The following is an 18,674-nucleotide window of genomic DNA, read 5'->3' as shown; positions in this document are numbered from 1 at the left end:
AGTTTCTCTTATTCCCCCAATTCTAGAAGGGCTGGGCAGAGGATCTAAGGTGCACAATGTCTGAGCACCTCTCACAATGGATGACCATGCAGTCGTCAGCAACGGAGAAAGAAAATAAGATAGCAAGGCCTACAACTATCCTTCCACATCCATTGCATTAACACAATTCCCACAGTCTGTTACCCTGCATGTTAAAGGAGCATGAATCAGAAGAGGACTACTTAATAGTTACACAGAAGGGAATAATCCCAACAATATTGTTGGACTACAGAGGCCCTGAAGAGGGTGAAGAAAAGATTCATAACCAGAATTGAGGTAATACCTATTGGAAAAGAGTGACAGACAAGAGAAGTCTGAAGGGTGACTAATCATCCTGGATTTTCTGGGACCAATCTGTATTTGAACTCCTGTCCCATGTCCCAGGGTGTCTCATGCTATTTGTCGAGTAGTTACATACTTCTATTTTGTTGCCCATGCACAGCATGTCCGTGAATGCACATTCTTCCTCGTGCCTTTTTCTTTCTCAGTCATTAGCCCGGTTGGTCACCCTGGGTGACCTATTAGAGGTCTTTAAAATTAAGAATTTTGACAGAGGGCAGAGTTTACTTAATGTTTTATCCAAATGACAACTCAGGCAGGAAAAGTGAAAGGTAGCCCATCAACTATGCTGCTGGCTTTTTCAGTGTATTTGTAGACACTTTGAAAGAAATTGCAGGGGTGAGTCTTCCCCGATGTTTTTAAAAAAAAATGCAAGCTATTTCCCCATTCCACACCCCCCTTGAGCCCACAATTTAATGTGGGGGATCTATCAGGAATAAAGTCCTGATGTGCATAGTTAAACAGATGCAAATTGAGATCCTGACTTTTAATGTTGGGATTCCTGTTTTGGGATTGGGATTGGGATTGGGGGTGGGGGTGGAGGCGGACAACTGAGTGGGGAAATCCCACTGCTGTAAAAGCCTTTATGAGATGCCTGCTCAATCCTTCACCCCTTCCACCGCTCCTCTCCCACCCAGCCCCCCAAAAGTGGGAATGGAAAATCACCCCCAGAGCGTTTCCACTTGTAAGAACGAACCAAACTAGAGACCATCAGTATCACTAAGAAACCAAACACAGAAATTAGATGTAACATCTGACAGTGGTGAAACTGTGGAATTCGCTACCAGAGGAAGTGGTTAAGCAGATAAGATAGGTGCATTTAAAGGAGTTCAATAAGTATTTGAAAGAGAAAGCGAGTCAGAGCAGGTGAGGGGTGAAACATGGAAAAATCTGTTGATCTCAGGTGGCAGTTATGGTTTCAGTTTTGCTGTTAGAATTAGATAAGGAAGGAAATGAGGAGGTTCGAGTGGAGTATAAATGCTGGCATAGGCTGAATGGCCTGTTTCTGTCCTGAATACCTTATGTAATCCTATATATTGACCTTTCCATCAAATCATCAAGATCTAATTCCTGTTCTATTATCTCAGGCAGTCAATATATAATCCACATTCTTGACCCTTAGAACTAATCTTATCTCTTTAAACTTACCAGAGCTGAATTCCACCTGACACCTTGCTGTCCACTGATGTAGCCTGTAAAATCACTTTGCTTGGCAATTCCATTGGTATCCTTGAATGAAGATATTCAAACCTTTATTTGTGCTATGCTTTTTTTTACCCTATCTAATGTATCCTTATTTGTGATGTTACCTGCCTGCTACCTAATGTTAGGCAGCTGGTTCCTGCTTTTTAGAGGTGAGAATGGTCACAAAATAATGACTCAGCAAATCTGCCACTTCCCTCTCCACCTCGCCTCCATCCTCACAATCCTCACTGACAGTTGTAAACAATATAATACCCCTCTGCAACCTTCTCTTGTTCTTGATATATTTACAGAACACTGTTATTACTTTTACATGTTCCACTATATTTCACTCCTGACATCTCTACATATTTATCATTGTGTAGCATTTTGCAACTTGATTCTGAAGTTATCACAATCCCTAGCCTTCTAGGTTCTTTATTTCTATCTCCCAAATGCCTTTTCTGACTTCCTTTGTCCTTCATGTCAACTCTTTTGAACACAACGTGTCTCTGGAATAAAGTGCCTCTGCAATGTGATCCAACCTCTTTAAAGTAATTCCGTTTACCTCTACATCCTTCCCTTTTAACTTGTTCTTCACATTTTCTTTGTAAGTTTTTCCTCCCAAAATCTGCTCTCATCAGATGCATTTTCTTCATAGACTTATTACCTGTTCAGTCCTCCTTTCAGCCATAAAAGTAGAACCATGTCTACTAAACTGCAGACATTACCCTTATTCCAAGAAGAAGAATATTTATTACTCATTAATTAGTAATAAATCCAATTCTTCTCTCCCAATTATGGAGAGGACCTATTGCTTCATAAAAGATAAGTACTTAGTGAATCCAAAATTGTATGCAGATTATCCCAATTGCATGTCCAAGTCTATTGTGGGGATATTACTATCTCCTATGATTAAACCTTATTACAGTTAAACCTCAAACAACAATTCTTTTCAATGATCACCCACAACACAATTTTCACCTATCTTTTAATTTTGTGACTAATAATATCTCCACCCAACCACCGCAGACTTTTAATTTCAAACTTCCAGATCAACCAAGAAATTCCAATACAAATCTCCAATCATTCCCCTCAAAGTATCAAGCTCACTTCTCTTAGTCACACCTGCCAGTTATATAACTCCGGTCACTGTTCAAACTATTAAAATAAAACCTGGCTGTTAAGGGTAATGGCAATCCTTTACAACTGTTCAATTTTCCAAGAGTTCTAATGGTGATGGTTACTGCTGAAGGGAACTGTCTATAATGTGTATATATATTTTACTCTGAAACATAAAAACACCCAATATGTTTGAATGTGTTGAACTTAATGCCTTCAAAAATGAAATAACCCAGAATTATTTACTGACATGCTTTGAAAAATACTTGCATTTTCTTTTATGTTAAATTATTTTTGTTTATTAACAGATGATTCCAGAAAAATTAATACCATAATATTGATTTAGTCAATGTTTCTAGTTCACCTTAACTTCTGAAGTAAGAAACAGTTCAAATTGTTTATAAAATTCTTTAGGATTGGTAAGTTTGTGATCTTTGGCAGTTTCAAGGAACTTCTCAATATCTTGGAGTGCAGCTTCCGCTCCCTCTTGTGTTTGGCACTTATCAACTGCTTGAGATGCCAGAAGATAGATTCCCGTTTCACACCATTCCTTGGCCTTAAAGAACAAAATGAAATAATTAAAAAAAAATATTCTCAATAAAGTTATTCATTTCGTGATTGTGTTGAAGACTAATGGATTCATTACACTGTCCAGTTGCTTGTGGACTTCAAGAGATTTTCCAAGCACGTCATGCTTTTTCTTCATTTCGTTGGTAAAATCATCACATATACGCCTGAGTTCATTGCACTTGGGTCGGATGGAGTCAATGGCATAGTGGTTGCTTTGGATAAGTTGGTCTCCACGCATTGCTAACAACTGGGCTTTTTCTAATGATTCCTATGAACAAAGATGGAAAGATATCGGACAATGAGATAACAAAGCGAGAACACGTGAGCTGCAGAATCAATTTGTTTGAACCGATCAGCAGTAAAACAAGCTACTCGTTTTAAACTTAGAAATTCTGTGCCAATATTTGAGGACAAAATTTATTTGTGAGACAATGTCTTGCATGTTATTTTACCATTACAGGACTTCAAGAACAATGGCCCTCAAAAACCAATAAGATATCCTGATTATAGTGGGGATTCCTCCGAATATCTTTGGTTTCCTTGCTAATACAGCCTGTATTTCTAACTTTTACAATGATAGAAATATCTTTTTAAAATGTCTCATTGAATGCACTGGATAGTTATTGTGATAAAGCTCATTTAATTTGCATTTGCAAATATGATTTTCATAATCACGGAAAAATACGTATCCCTATTTGTTGTACTAAAAGTAAGAACATGGAATCCCTACCTAGGCAGAAGAGATCAATCAGTCCTTCAAGTCAGCACCGACCCTGACAGAGTATCTTACTTAGGCCCTCTCTCCTGTCCTGTCCCTGAAAACCCACACATTTACCATGGCTTATCCATCTAATCTGCACATCTCAGGACACTAAGGGACAATATACCATGGCCAATCCGCCTAACCTACACATCTTTGAAGCGTGGGAGGAAACCCACGTAGACACAGGAAGAATGTGCAGACTCCACAGAGCCAATTACCCAAGACCGGAATTGAACACAGGTTCCTGGAGCTGGGAGGTAGCAGTGCTAACCAATGTGGACATCATTTTCCAAAATGCACTGTCACCTGTCCAGGTATAATTAGAAAATTGACATCTTCAATTAAATATGTCAACTTCCAATCTGCTTTTACTTTTTAAATTGCCAAATTAGATATATGAACGAATGGCGAGGGCTGAATTGGTGACTCATCAATGACATTGTCAGCTTTGCATCCCAATGCAACATTTGTAACAATCTAACGACAGTTAAATCGGCGTTCTAAACATTCTTCCTACTGCCATGTTGTCAAGACTCAATCTTTATTCCCTAATGTGAAAGAAATTGCAAATCTAGGAACTTTACTAAAGGTTCATGAGAACATCACTGATATAGCATCACAGAACACCATTGTTTGTAAAGAATGTTTTAGCAAACTTAGAAATATCACTGGGCCTTCAGAAAATAGGTTAACCAAGCCTGTTTATGGAATTCTGCACTAGATGGTGAAGCAATAAGTGAATAAAACACAAATCAAATATATTTGCAACGTAGAACTGACAGATTAAATAATTTAGCGACTTAACTGACTTTTAAACGACTTGCTCCACTTGGTTCTAGGATTACAGGACCTTACAAGAGTAAATATGGTGTAGAGATTCACTTCTGGAAGTCTGAATGGCGTTTTAGCCATTTTACCTGTGCTTTCTCTTCCTGCAGTTGTAGTTCTTTTAAAAGGCGTTCCACACAGGCTACACTGTTTCCAATGTCAGTGAATGCAGCCTGTGTTTCTATTAGACAATCCAGAATAACTTTCACCTGCAAATAAATAACAAGTAGTAGCTATTTCACAGCCTTTCATTTCAATCTTATCATCACATCTAGAAATTCATACATTCAATATTTGCTTGAATTTCAACAGTGTGCAGCATGAACATATATCTCCAAATTGATCTCTGGTGGTTGTTATTTGATTCTGATAATGGTTAGTACTCAGATGACACTATATGATTAGCTAAGGTAAGCACACCTCATGTTTTAGTATAACATAACTTGAGCTGCAGTACCAAAAGTCAGGAAAATAAAGTAAAATCTGTAAATGGGATGCTCTAATGCATTCCAACAATAACACCATGATACATATGAAGTTAGAAACCATTAAATGCATATAACTTCACAAATTTTTCCAGTGTTGGATTTATATTTCAAGCTATCAGATCCGTTTATCTTTGCTCACACTATAAAGAGCTAGCATTTTGTACAGAAACTTCTTGCATCACATCCTAAAGGGATACACAGCTAATAAAGTCATTGTACTCTGAGGAAACACAGCAGCCAATTTGCTGTCACCAAGGTACCATGAGTGTGTTAAATGTTTTGGTGATAGTAATCCTAAAGATAGTTGGTCAGGACACTGAGAAATTCCTTTGGTCGTTGAAGGATGTGATGGATTATAAATTTAGTTAATTTCTGATTAAATTCATCATGTATGAAGACTGAAATTATTTTTAAATTGCAACTATGGTATGGATGTTCCTTGCTGCTGAGACAGATTGTGTTGTGATTAGTTAGGAAGGAGGTACCAGAGTGTTTCATTACTTCTCTTTCTCATGCATTGCTCATGCATATTAACCTTTATTTGTTTTTATTCACTTGTGGGACATGGGTGTCTCTGGCTGCCAGCATTTATTGTCCATCCTTAGTTGCCCCTGGAGGACAGTTAAAAGTCAACCATATTGCTGAGTCACATGTAGACCAGACCAGATAAGGACAGCAGATTTCCCATCCTGAACTAGATTGGGTTTTTATGACAATCGATAATGGACATCAGTAGCTTCTCAATTCAAGACTTTTTTTCATTGAATTCAAATTCTATCATCTGCTGTGGCAGGATTCGAACCCGGATCTCCAGAACATAAGCTGATTTTCTGGATTGGTAGCCTAGTGATAATACCACTAGGCCATCCCTTCCCCTGCATATGTTCCTCATACATCATCATACCATGAAGGCAGCTAAGTTAGCATTCATCAATTGTTTGAACATCAGAGTCAAATTAGATGGAAAAACCTGGATCTGATATGCAGCATAAACAAATCTGAACAGGATAATGAAGAAGAATGAGCAAATTATGGACTGATGGAGATGTGCAATTCAGAAATTTTCTCTTCCTTTTGTACTCCAAATTTCTGACATACTGGACCCAAGTACTGTGCAGATAAATTGGAAACGTCTTTACTCTATGCAATTCAAGAAGAAAATCAGGTGAATTGGCATAAACAGAATGCAGGAAAGGTATAAAAACAGTGGCCGCAATCTCTCACTGCACTAGCCGTGGGCACAAATCCCGTGATAGCCGCTAAATCCCACAAGTGGCCCAAATCTGGGTTTGTACCAGTTTGGGATCTTCCAAACCACCCCCTCTGATGCCCTGATCAGGTTCACACAAGTCAACTTATTTTAAAATAAATTAACATCTAATTATAGGGCTTCACACTGATACTTCCTCTGTCCCTGCATTGTCCCAGCCAGATGGCATGACGTCATGCCAGGGAATCACTACTGGTTTTCAAAATTGAAAACCAGTTGTGATGACCACCTGGATGGTGAAGGACATAGCCGAGTAGTGCCCTTGCACTGTCCCTTGGCAGTGCCAACCTGGCACTCCAATACCTATGAGGGGTGAATACCTATGCCTGTGATGGACTGTCCTGATAGCTTGCATGGTGGGAGGGTTGCCCCCATGGGGAGGAAAAATGCCAAGATCCTTGCATGGTTGGGGGGTGTGGGAGGGAGTGCCCAGATCCTTGTGTGGTGGGTGGGTAGAGGGATGGGGTTTGCCCCAATGCTTGTGGGGGAGAGTGTGTTCTCCATGTCTAAGGGTGGGGTGGGGAGGAAGGTTATTTTTATTGCAGATCAAGGTGCCTTTAAAGATGGCACCCTGATCTCTGTGGTGCCAGCCTTGTTGGCTATATCGGGTCCCACCAGAGCAAACCATGCCCCTCAGATTCTCTGTGTACTGAATACCAGAACTCTGGAGTGAAAACTCAGCTGTGGATCTATAGAGATACATTTCATTCTGAACCTGACACTCAGGCAGGATATTCTGCCCAATCTGTTAGTAATTACAGGGACTATTTTTAGCAATTACAGGGACAGGCATAGATATAATATCAGAACCCTAGCACTACTAACAGCAACTGATCTCAAAGGCCCATGGACGCTTTCTACTTAAAGCAGAATCAAAAAGGAATTAAATTATAAAGATACTAAATTTTATGTTCAGCTAAGAATAAACTTGGAAATCAGAGGGGAATATGGTTTGGTTTTTCAGATTGGTATTTTATGTCAGGAGGCCAAATGTAGTGACATTATTTCAAACAAGTTGCTGTGATGATGGCAATACCATTGTTACCTGTTGACTTAAAGAAAGTGGATGTGAGAGACTTGTTGGATGATGAACAAAGAACAAAGAACAACACAGCACGGGAAACAGGCCCTTCGGCCCAATGAGCCCGCGCCGCCATCTTAACAATGTATTTTTCCTACACCTCCCTTGACCCGTGTCTATGCTTATGGTACCCCCATTGGAAACCAGATTCATGGGAGAATAATTTAGGGACAATTTGTTATGCCAATCAGCCTAAGAGCACATCTTTGGGGTGTGGGAGGAAACCCACGCAACCACAGGGAGAATGCGCACACTCCCACAGACACTGGCCCAAATCCATGTATCTGCACAGCTAGCAGCGATAGTCACTGAGCTGTTGTGGTGCCCATCTGCTGGTCCAGTTTTAAGCATACACAAACGACGCAAAGTACTAGGCCACTCTCGAAACATCCAAGAGCAGCCCACGCACGACCCACTCTGTGCATGCCCCTCGTTTGACAACAAGGTGGACCAACACACCTGCAGAGTAAAAGAGACAAAACATCAACACATGTAGCATTAGATTTCCAGGAATTATGCAAACAGTTTGCAAATTATCCAAAGGTGCAGTTAGAGGGAATGAGGTGTCTAGAAAGTGCAGATACTTAGGGCTGTCTAAAGAAAGGTAGTGACTGCCTTGTTATGTGGGCTGTAGACTACAGCAGCGCACACAGCATTGGCTTCACCTTGGATGAGGAATCCAGTTACTGCACAATACAAAGTGATCAATGCAGCTCAAAGAGAATTTGGAGCTTGGAGAGCTTGAAGGGTCAATAACTTATCGAACAGTTTGCCAGGCGTTAAAACTTATAGTTCCTAACGTCAAATTAAGAGACAAGCTAGCTCTGATTTAATAAGACCAGTAGAGTCGTAAAACTGATAAATATGTTCCTTGTGGACGTAAAGTCAATAAGTAAATTAGAGGACTATATAGCTCAAACACACACTCCTACCACCCACCCCCATCCACATTTTGGCCACCTCATGGAGGGTTACTGAAGAAGAACTGCAGAAGGAATTCTTGAGCAAACCCAAACAGGATGGGTCTCCGTCTGCTGCAGGAAAGAAGAACCTAACCTTCCGCAACAAATAAAGATTTCAGGAAAGACTGTAAGCAGTTGAAAGATGTTAGTTTCTCAGGAGGACAGGACCAAGATTATTATAGCACTCAGTGTTTGCCATGGCCCTATTCCACGAATGACGGCCGGAATTCTTTGGCCGTTCACGCTGGTGGGATTCTCTGGTCCAGCCTACAGTGCACCCATGCTCATTGGTTTCCCGCTGGCATGGGGTGACGTCAATGGGAATTCCTATTGATTAGAGGATCCCACCAATAGCAAATAATGCGCCACCTCCAGTGGCGGATTAACCATAGGCTGGGTAGGCTTAAGCCTAGGAGTCTGGAAGGGAGGGGGGCCCCGAGGGCAAAAAGAAAATTGGTTTAACCTTTTGTGGCACTGAAGAGGATCAAAATCTATTTGCGGTCAACAATGAGCAATGAGAAACTTAGTCATCTGGTATTCATGCCATTGAATCAGACATGCTTTGACCTGTTGATTTACAGGCTGTTATCGACACTTTTATAAACCCAAAAACACGGAAGCTTTTTGAAGTACAAATGTAAAGAAAATGAAAAATGAATGAATAAAAGGACTGTAATTGATTCATATAACTATGATATTATACATGTAGTACATTATACATAGTACAACGATATAAGTTATCCAACGTCACTTTATTCAACAAAGAGTGGGGCGGGGGCAGGGGACCTTACTAAAGCTCAGCTAGAGGTCTGGGTGGTAGTTAATCTGCCCCTGGCCACCTCCTGCCAGCGGGAAACCGCGGCTGGGAGGCCAGAGAATCTCACCGACATGTTTAACGGAGGAGTTACAAGAGGATGAAAATAAGCTGAATCAGATAGGAAGGAAGACACAGAAGAAAATGAATAATTTAGAGATAAGATTCTTGATAGCTGATAGCACTAGCTTGTTCAGCTGCAGAGAAAGTTTCTGGAAAACGGATATTTTCAAAACTAAGAGTGAACGAGGGAACAAGCTGACTAATAGTTCAGCAACTGAGAATTTTACTGGAATTTTCATTTAGTCCCCTTCTTGAATATGCTAGGATATTCACCTCCCCCCACTTCTTCTGTGCAGGAGGCCGAGGAATTTGTACTCCCCCTTTCACATGGAGAAGCCGTAAAGCACTTCCGTAAAAGCTTCCTGATTTGAAATGAGAACACTAAGAGCAGTTAGGAAGAGAAGGAAATTGAAAGCCCACAGTAAACATTGGAGCTTCCTGTAAGAAAACACGACTGAAGTAAAATATTAACAGACTTCTTCTGTTTCATAAAATACTTGGTCAGAATATTTTTCAGGAGAGGCGGAGTAAAGAAAATGGGATTGGGTGGTTGAGATAATGAATATCACAGTGCTAGAACATTAGGATGTTTTGGGAATTGTGGGAATAGGAAGGGAGAAGGTACAATTCTTAAGGTATATTCTGAGCTCAGACCAGAGATGTGATAAAGGGGAGAGACAGTTTAGCGAAATCTGCAAGCAATGGGCTTTTACATTGCACACACTGATTAAAGCCTTTTGGTCAATATTGTTACTTTGTTTTGGTGAAACTAATGTGTTTTAAGAAAAAAAGAGAGACTTGTATTTATATAACATGACCTCAGGTTGTTCCCAAGTATTTCCTGGCAAGAAGCATTTTTGAAGTCTGGGCACTGTTATAATGTAGGAACGACCACAAACAGCAATGTCATGATAAGCAAATGGTTCTGATCATCTTGGTTGAGGGATAACAGTGCCACTGGGCGGACCCTTCCTGTCCCGCCCGCCACGGGAATCATAGCAGGCAGGGGCAGACCAGGCAGAGATCCGTTGACCTCGGGCAGGATTTTCTGGTCTTGGGGTGAGCGCAGCCAGAAAATCCCACCCATTATGTGTTTACAAAAAAGCAGCACATCTAACACTACAGCATTCCACCATACTGCCCTGGAATTTCAACTTAAAGATTTTTCTCTCTTTTGAATGGGACTTGAATCCACATCTTCTGACTTATACCTTTGTGCCACCACAATACTAAGGGCACGATCTTACCAGCCGCTCACACCCCACTGCCACTGCAAGCGAAGACAGAGTTTGGTGCTCAGACAAATCTCCATTCACTGTAATAGGACCAGAGAATCCCGTCAGTGTGAACGGCTGGAAGATCCCTTCCCTTCTCAGAAATCAGTATGAAAGGGCATACAGTACAGCACAGATATGCATATTGTCGTCATGTTTACCTTCAAACTGGCACACTCAACCACTGTGGACATGAACCACTGTACACATGAACAGCTATACGCTGAACCCCTGTACACTGATACACTGTACATTGAACCAGTGTACACTGAGTGTTGAAATGGGAACGTTGAACTTTTAATGCAAGCATGAAACAGCAGTGTGTTGTAATGAAACAGGAGGTTATTCGGGGTCTCGGTCAACCGATAGTGGCACGGGGCTGAGTATAAATTCGAATCAGTTACTTAGTCCGTTGTAAGCTAATACTTCTGTTTATTTACCTGCTTTATTTGCTCTCTGTCTAGCTGCCAAATCAACACTGCTTACAGGTATTATTATATAACCTAAAGAGCATTCTTTTACTGTACAAGCTGAAATCAATAGCTTAGTATGAAATGTTCTGGAGATCAACGATTATTGCCACCTCTGTCTCCTGGATACATGAAACAGCACAGAAACCTGTACAGGCCAATCATACATAACAAAGGGGAGCAATTTAACCATAAAAACTGGGCAGATTTGGGTCAGGCGTTGAGGTTAGTCTTAAAAATCAGAATCCTGACTCCAACCATCCCTTTCTGGTTTTAATGGGGGGTAAGTAACCATCTACTGTAAGGAGATGGCTAGGCATTTCAAATAAACATAGAAACATAGAAAATAGGCCATTCAGCCCTTCCAGCCTAACCCACCGTTCAGTATGATCACGGCTGATCATGCACTCTCAGTATCCCACTCCTGCTTTCTCTCCATATTCCTTGATCCCTTTAACCACAAGGGCCACATCTAGCTCCCTCTTGAACATATTTAATGAACTGGCCCCAACAGCTTTTTGTGGCAGAGAATTCCAATTCTGAGTGAAGAAGTTCTTCCTCATCTCAGTCTTGAATGGCTTACCCCTTACTCTTAGGCTGTAACCTCTAGTTCTGGATTTCCCCAACATTGAGAACATTCTTCCCACATCTAGCTTGTCCAGCCCCATCAGGATTTTATATGTTTCTATGAGATTCCCCCCTTTAAATCCCCCCCTTCTAAATTCCAGTGACTACAAGCACAGTCAATCCAATCTTTCTTCTTATGTCAGTCCTGCCATTCTGGGAATCAGTCTGGTGAACCTTCACTGGGCTCCCTCAATAGCAAGAATGTCCTTGCTTAGACTAGGAGACCAAAAGTACACACAGTACTCAAAGTGTAGCCTCACTCCTACAAGGTCATCTCCAAACTTCATTGCCTGGGGCACGGCTCCTCCCTCTGCAACTGGATCCTAGACTTCCTAACCCACAGACCACAGCCAGTAAGGATAGGCAACAACACCTCCTCCATGATCACCCTCAACACTGCAGCTCCACATGGCTGTGTCCTCAGCCCCTTACTATTCTCTTTATAAACCTTTGACTGAATGGCCAAATTCCCCTCCAACTTGATTTTCAAGTTTGCTAATGACACCATCGTTGTGGGTTGGATTTCAAACAATGACAAGATGGGATACAGGAAAGAGATGGAGAATCTGCTGAACTAGTGCAATGACAATAATCTCTCCCTCAATGTCAACAAAATGAAGGAGATAATCATCAACTTCAGGAAACATAGTGAAGAGCATGCCCCTGTCTACATCAGTGGGGATGAAGTAGAAATGGTCGAGAGCTTCAAGTTTTTAGGTGTCCAGAAAACCAACAACCTGTCCTAGTCCCTCCATGCCAACACTATAGTTAAGAAAGCCCACCAATGCCTCTACTTTCTCAGAAAATTAAGGAAATTCAGCATGCCTGCTGCAAATCTCACCATTCTTTCTGGTTGTATCACAGCTTGGTATGTCTCCTGCTCTGTCCAAGAGTGAAAGAAACTACAAAGGGTCATGAATGAAGCCCAGTCCTTCACTCAAACCAGCCTTCCATCCATTGACACTGACTACACTTCCTGCTGCCTCAGAAAAGCAATCAGTATAATCAAGGACCCCATGCACCCGGGCATACTCTCTTCCATCTTCCAAAAGATAGAAAGTCTGAGATCATGTGCCAACCGACTCAAAAACAGCTTCCTCCCTGCTGCCATCAGACTTTTGAATGGCCATAACTCACATTAAGTTGACCTTTCTCTACACACTAGCCATGACTGTACCACTACATTCTGCACTCTCTCCTTTCCTTCCCTATGTACGAAATGCTCTGCCTGTATAGTTGCAAGAAACAATGCTTTTCACTGTATACTAATACATGTGATAATAATAAGCCAAATCAATACTAAATCAAATCAAATCAAACAAGGCATCCTTCCTCCTATACTCAAATCAGCATGCCATTAGCTAGGAAATTTTCACAGTGACTTCATTGTAGTATTAATGTAAGCCTACTTGTGACACTAACAATTATTTTAAACTTTAAAACTTTAGCTTTCCTCACCACCTGCTGTAACTGCATGCCAACCTTCAATTACTTTCTCATCATGACACCCAGGTCAAATTGCACTTCTCCTTTTCTTTAACTGCCACCATTCAGATAATAATCTTCCTTCCTCTTTTTCCCACCAAAGTGGAGAACCTCACATTTATCCACATTATATTGCATTTGTCAACTATTTGCCCACTCAGTCAGCCTGTCCAAGTCACCCTTCAGCCTCTTTATATCCTCCTTATAGCACACACTGTCAGTCAGCTTAGTATCATCTGCAAATTTGGAAACAATGCATTCAATTCCTTCGTCCAAACCATTAATGGATATTGTGAACAGCTGGGGTCCCAGTATTGAACCCTGCGGTAGCCCATTAGTCACAGCTTGCCAGTCTGAAATGGACCCATTTATTCCCACTCTCTGCTTCCTGTCTGCCAACCAATTCTCTATCCATGTCAATACACTATCCCCAATACCATGAGTTTTAATTTTGTTCACTAATCTCTTGGGGGGGGACCTTGTCAAAAGCCTTTTTGAAGTTGAGATATACAACATTCACTGGTTCACCATTGTACATTCTATTGGTCACATCCTCAAAAATTCCAGAGGATTTGTCCAGCATGATTCCCTTTAGTGAATTCATGTTGACTTAGAGCGACCATGTCGCCGCTTTCCAAATACTCAGTTATTATATCCTTTAAAATTGACTCCAGCATTTTCCTCACCACCAAAGTCAGGATAAATATTATATCAAGGCTGTAATTCTCAATGGGATTCCATCTTCTGCATTTAACTACAGATGGCCTTGGGAAATTACATCCATGCAAGGGCTGCTGAACCAGGGAGGTGAATGCCTTTACAATGACCTGTTGGATCCAACATGCCTCCCCAGGCACTCGCCCACCATTGGACAATCAACATTCCTTTCCAGTCTGACACTGATCTACCCCACAAGCCCTCCACCCTCCCCAGAGCCTCCCATATACTGCAGGCCTCTGTTTCTCCTCCCCCACCCTAGGTCACTGATCTAATTGCCACAAGATCCTTCTGACCTCTCCATAGATAAAGATCCCCAGCCCAACAATGACATAACCCCAGATCAATGATTAATCCTCATTCCACTGAGCCCCATTTGCCACCTCCCCACATGATGGGGACATGAGGTCTCCAATCCCACTCTCTTAGACAGTCCCTCAGAGTCGAGGACGACTTGCTTCTGCACTAACAATGAGTGCTCAGGTGACTGAGGAATCCAATGAGTCCAATATCTGTCACAGGTGCGGGAGAAGGTGATTGGAGGAGCAGATAGGTGTGGTACCCAAGTTGCCACACCTAGCTGCTCCTCCAATCCTCCAAGTTGCTCCTTTCACTGTCGACACTTGGCTTCAGCTTGCTGTCAGTGATGAAACTTGAGGTTTTCAGCTCCCTTCCAGATGCTTTTCTCCACTTTGGATGTACTTGGGCCAGGGCTTCCCAGGAGGCTTTGAGGGTGTCCTTGAAGCGTTTCTTTATACACTGCTCTCCTCACTGAATTCTCACTCTTCATGCACTGCTCTCCTCGTTAAGGCCTTGTTCTTTACAACCCTGCTCTCCTTGCTCTTTACACCCCAATCCTACCCAGGTAGCTGACAGTTCGCTGATAGCCACTACTGATCTCCCAGCTTCACCATGAGGCCTTCAAACACTCTAACTCACAGGAACGCTGAAATCCACACTGCACACACCCTCCCAACCAGGATCAAACTCTGATCAACCCCCAAGCCCCATTGAAACCCCTCTGACATCCACTGCCACCAAACTTCACATTGGCTCCACACCACCAACACAAGATGAGTGCATTTTGTACTGCTCCCAACCCAACAAGAAACCAAACTTGTAAATGACAATTGCTCTAATTTTAATTAGGAAGAAACTTAATTTGTTTCAATCTGAAATATATCTGCTGTTTCAATTAATTTGATATAAGTAATTCAACACTTGAAATTTATGGAAAAGCACCAATTCATTTCACAACAAAGAAATTATATCCTCTATAAGAGATGAAAAATACCTCCCGAAAATCTTGTTCAAAATGTCGCAGTTGAAGGCATTGTTCAAGTTTGAGGTGATGTTTTGACCAAAACTGGTCGAAGGCATTTTCAGTTTCATCCAATTGTATCAGTAATCTATCACAAAGAAAATTTGGGGATAGAAAAGAATTAAAACTTGTGCCTCAGTGGATATAGATGAATAAAATACCTTAAGTTATTAAATACTTATATAATAGTTCCTTTTGAACAAAATATTAAGCATAAAATTCTGAATAAAGCAAGACCATTGTCCCGTTCATTTCTTCCTCTCTCTTGATTGACAGGGATTCCTTTGAAGTGCCGAGATAAAGGCAAAATACTGGGGATGCTGGAATCTGAAATGGAAACAGAAAATGCAGCAGGTCTGACAATATCTGTGGAGAGAGAATAGAACCAACATTTCAAGTCGGGATGCCTCTTTAGCTCTGGCGAAGGGCACTGCCAGGTGGACACTTCCAGGGTGCCAGGAGAAATGCCAACAGAGCTGTCACCTGAGGAGGTGGATCCTGAGGCGGCCAGGGTATGAGATGATCATAACGGCGTCATGAAGGTGGGTTATGAAGAGGGTAATGCCCCGATGCCAGCGATCTTTTTCAGGGAGCGAGTGGGTAAACACCTCTTCAATGAGGGGGGAGGGGGGAGGGGGTGGGGCCCCAATGTCCATGGGCAGGAGAGGGCGGAAGGGGTGGTGGGAGTGGTGGGAGAGGGGTGTTCCCAGTTTCAATTTTGAGTTTGGGTGCCCTTTAAAAACAGCACCTGATTTCTCTGCAGCCAGGCTTATTGGTGTGTTTACGCCCACCTCTCTCAGAACCAGTTCAAAACTCACTATTCTTCCAAGAAGTGACTTAAGTGTGGGAAAATTGCAATCTGATTCATGTTGGTGTGTCTGGCATGAATCACACTGGTTTTCCTGAATGATGCTTATTGTAATCTTTTGGAAAAATTCCACCCCATATCTTAAAAAAGCGCATCCCCGTGACAATATCCAACGTCTGTTCTGCTCTGTCCCCCATCCCCATACTGAACCCACCTGTTAGCTACTCTCCAACGCAATTCTATTATAAACTGTAGTCCAAAGGCCTCGGAGGTATGGGTTTAAATCCCACCACAACATCTTGTGGAATTTAAATTCAATGAATTTATAAATTCAATTAACTAAAAATCTGGAATTGAGAACCTAGCTCTATAATGATGCCGTGAAATTATCATAGATTGTATAGAAACGTCCTTTAGGGAAGGAAATCTGCTGTCCTTCCTTGGTCTGGCCTACATGTAACTCCAGACCTACAACAATGTGATTAATTCTTAACTGTTCTCTGAAAGCATCCAGCAAACCATTCAGTTCAAGGGCAATTAGAGATGGACAACAAATATTGACCTTGATAGTGATTCCCAAATTCCATGAATGAAAAATAATTTTGTTGTGAGCAAGACCACACATTCACCATTGATTTAAAGATGTTCAAAATTGCATTTTAAAATAAAAGATTTGCACTTCCCCTATCTGCCCAAATGACTACAGTTCAACAACAGGCCACTTTCCCAGGCTTTGACAGTATTATCAACAGTAATGTGTACACAGCTTCAGAGCTATTATAATGAATTAAAGGGTTAAATTGTGTTCCTTTGATTTATCCCCATGACTTTGAGAATTAAAGTTCTTAGCTCCTGAAGACATACCTCATTCAATTTAATAATACATTATCATCTGAAATTAAAACTTGTTTGAATTTCTTCATCATAATGGAATGGCTACCAGCTTATACAGAAATTACCAGGAGTTCAAAAGAATTTAGATCTATTCCCGATTCAGAAAAGATTAAATGATTGAGCTATGCAGGATTACATTGATTATACAGAAATAGGCCATTCAGCCTAAACAGTCCATGTTGGTGTTTATGCTCCACTCCCACCTTTTCTCATCTAAATCTTCCATTGTAACCATCTACTGTCTTCACCCTCATTTGCCTGTGTAATTTCCCCTGAAATGGGTCTATACGACTTACTTCAATGGCAGCAAGACATTTCTTCTGAATTACCTACTTTTTTTTTATTGCAATGTGAAGGCTTTGGAGAGGGTACAGAAAAGATTTACCAGGATGTTGCCTTGTATGGAGGGCACAGCTATGAGGAGAGTTTGGAGAAACTTAGTTTGTTCTCACTGGGACGACAGAGGTTGAGGGGCGACCTGATAGAAGTCTACAAGACTATGAGAGGCATGGACAGAGTGGATAGTCAGAAGCTTTTCCCCAGGGTGGAACAGTCAATTACTAGGGGGCACAAGTTTAAGGTGCGAGAGGCAAGGTTTAAAGGAGATGTACGAGGCAGATTTTTTACATAGAGAGTAGTGGATGCCTGGAACTTGTTGCCGGGGGAAGTAGTGGAAGTAGATATGGTAGTGACTTTTAAGGGGTGTCTTGACAAATACGTAAGTAGGATGGGAATAGAGGGATATGGTCCCCGGAAGGGTAGGGGGTTTTAGTTCAGTCGGGCAGCATGGTCGGTGCAGGCTTGGAGGGCCGAAGGGCCTGTTCCTGTGCTGTAATTTTCTTTGTTCTTTGTTTAGTCTTTGTGGGTGTTTCTGGCTGACCAGGTAAGGGTGGCAGATTTCCTTCCCAAAAACACATTAGTGAATCAGATGGATTTTTACAACAGCCGACAATGGATTCATGGTTATCATCAGACTTTTAATTCCTGATTTTCTTTAAATTCAAATTTCACCATCTACCATAGTGCGATTCGAACTTGGATCTCCAGAGATTATCTTGGGTCTCCGCATTACTAGTCCAGTGGCAATCATAAAATCCTGCAGTGCACGTCTGCACTGACCACAATCCCACCCAGACCCTACCCCCATGAATTTACCCTAGCTAGTCCCCCCCACACTAAGGGCAATTTAGTCAATCCACCTAACGTGCTCTTCTTTAGACAATACCATCACGTCATTGCCTCCCCTCTGACTGTCGTATTGATAGCGTCCAGTTATGCACTTTCCCATTAGAGGAAACATTGTTATATCCACTCTATCAAAACCTCCCCATAATCTTGAAGACCTTTATTATAGGTCACCCCTCAGCATTCTTTTTTCAAGAGAGAAGAGACTCAGTCTACCAGTCCTGTTAGATACTTGTTGGATGGAACACTAATCCTTTTCTCAACTTGGGAATCTTATATTTTTAGCAACCCTTGCTGTAGTTATGGTCTGAAAAGTAGTAGTGAGCGGCACGATGGCACAGTGGTTAGCACTGCTGCCTCACAGCGCCATGG

General features: G+C 41.6%; 1 protein-coding gene across 10 annotated transcripts in view; it reads right to left on the bottom strand.

Annotated features, from left to right (window-relative positions):
• mcf2l2 (MCF.2 cell line derived transforming sequence-like 2) overlaps positions 1–18,674 on the bottom strand; it is a 313,022-nt gene that overhangs the window by 166,708 nt on the left and 127,640 nt on the right. For 7 of the 10 annotated variants that reach the window (XR_013886328.1, XM_080185715.1, XM_080185713.1 and 4 more), the window contains exons 9-13: positions 15,389–15,503; positions 4,933–5,052; positions 3,329–3,520; positions 3,047–3,238; positions 1,528–1,608 (exon numbers count right to left, since the gene is read on the bottom strand). Coding sequence is in view for 9 of the 10 variants with exons in the window: in XM_080185715.1 (XP_080041841.1) it covers positions 1,528–1,608; positions 3,047–3,238; positions 3,329–3,520; positions 4,933–5,052; positions 15,389–15,503 (700 nt within the window). In the remaining variant the exon portion in view is untranslated. The remainder of the gene's footprint in view (positions 1–1,527; positions 1,609–3,046; positions 3,239–3,328; positions 3,521–4,932; positions 5,053–15,388; positions 15,504–18,674) is intronic. The other 3 variants (XM_080185718.1, XM_080185717.1, XM_080185721.1) reach the window with 1 other exon arrangement.

Source organism: Carcharhinus amblyrhynchos, chromosome 3 (assembly GCF_965287045.1).
Source record: "Carcharhinus amblyrhynchos chromosome 3, sCarAmb.v2.hapA, whole genome shotgun sequence".
Classification (NCBI taxonomy): Eukaryota; Metazoa; Chordata; class Chondrichthyes; order Carcharhiniformes; family Carcharhinidae; genus Carcharhinus; species Carcharhinus amblyrhynchos.
The sequence above is the reverse complement of the archived record's forward strand: the minus strand, read 5'-3'. Positions and strand labels throughout refer to the sequence as shown.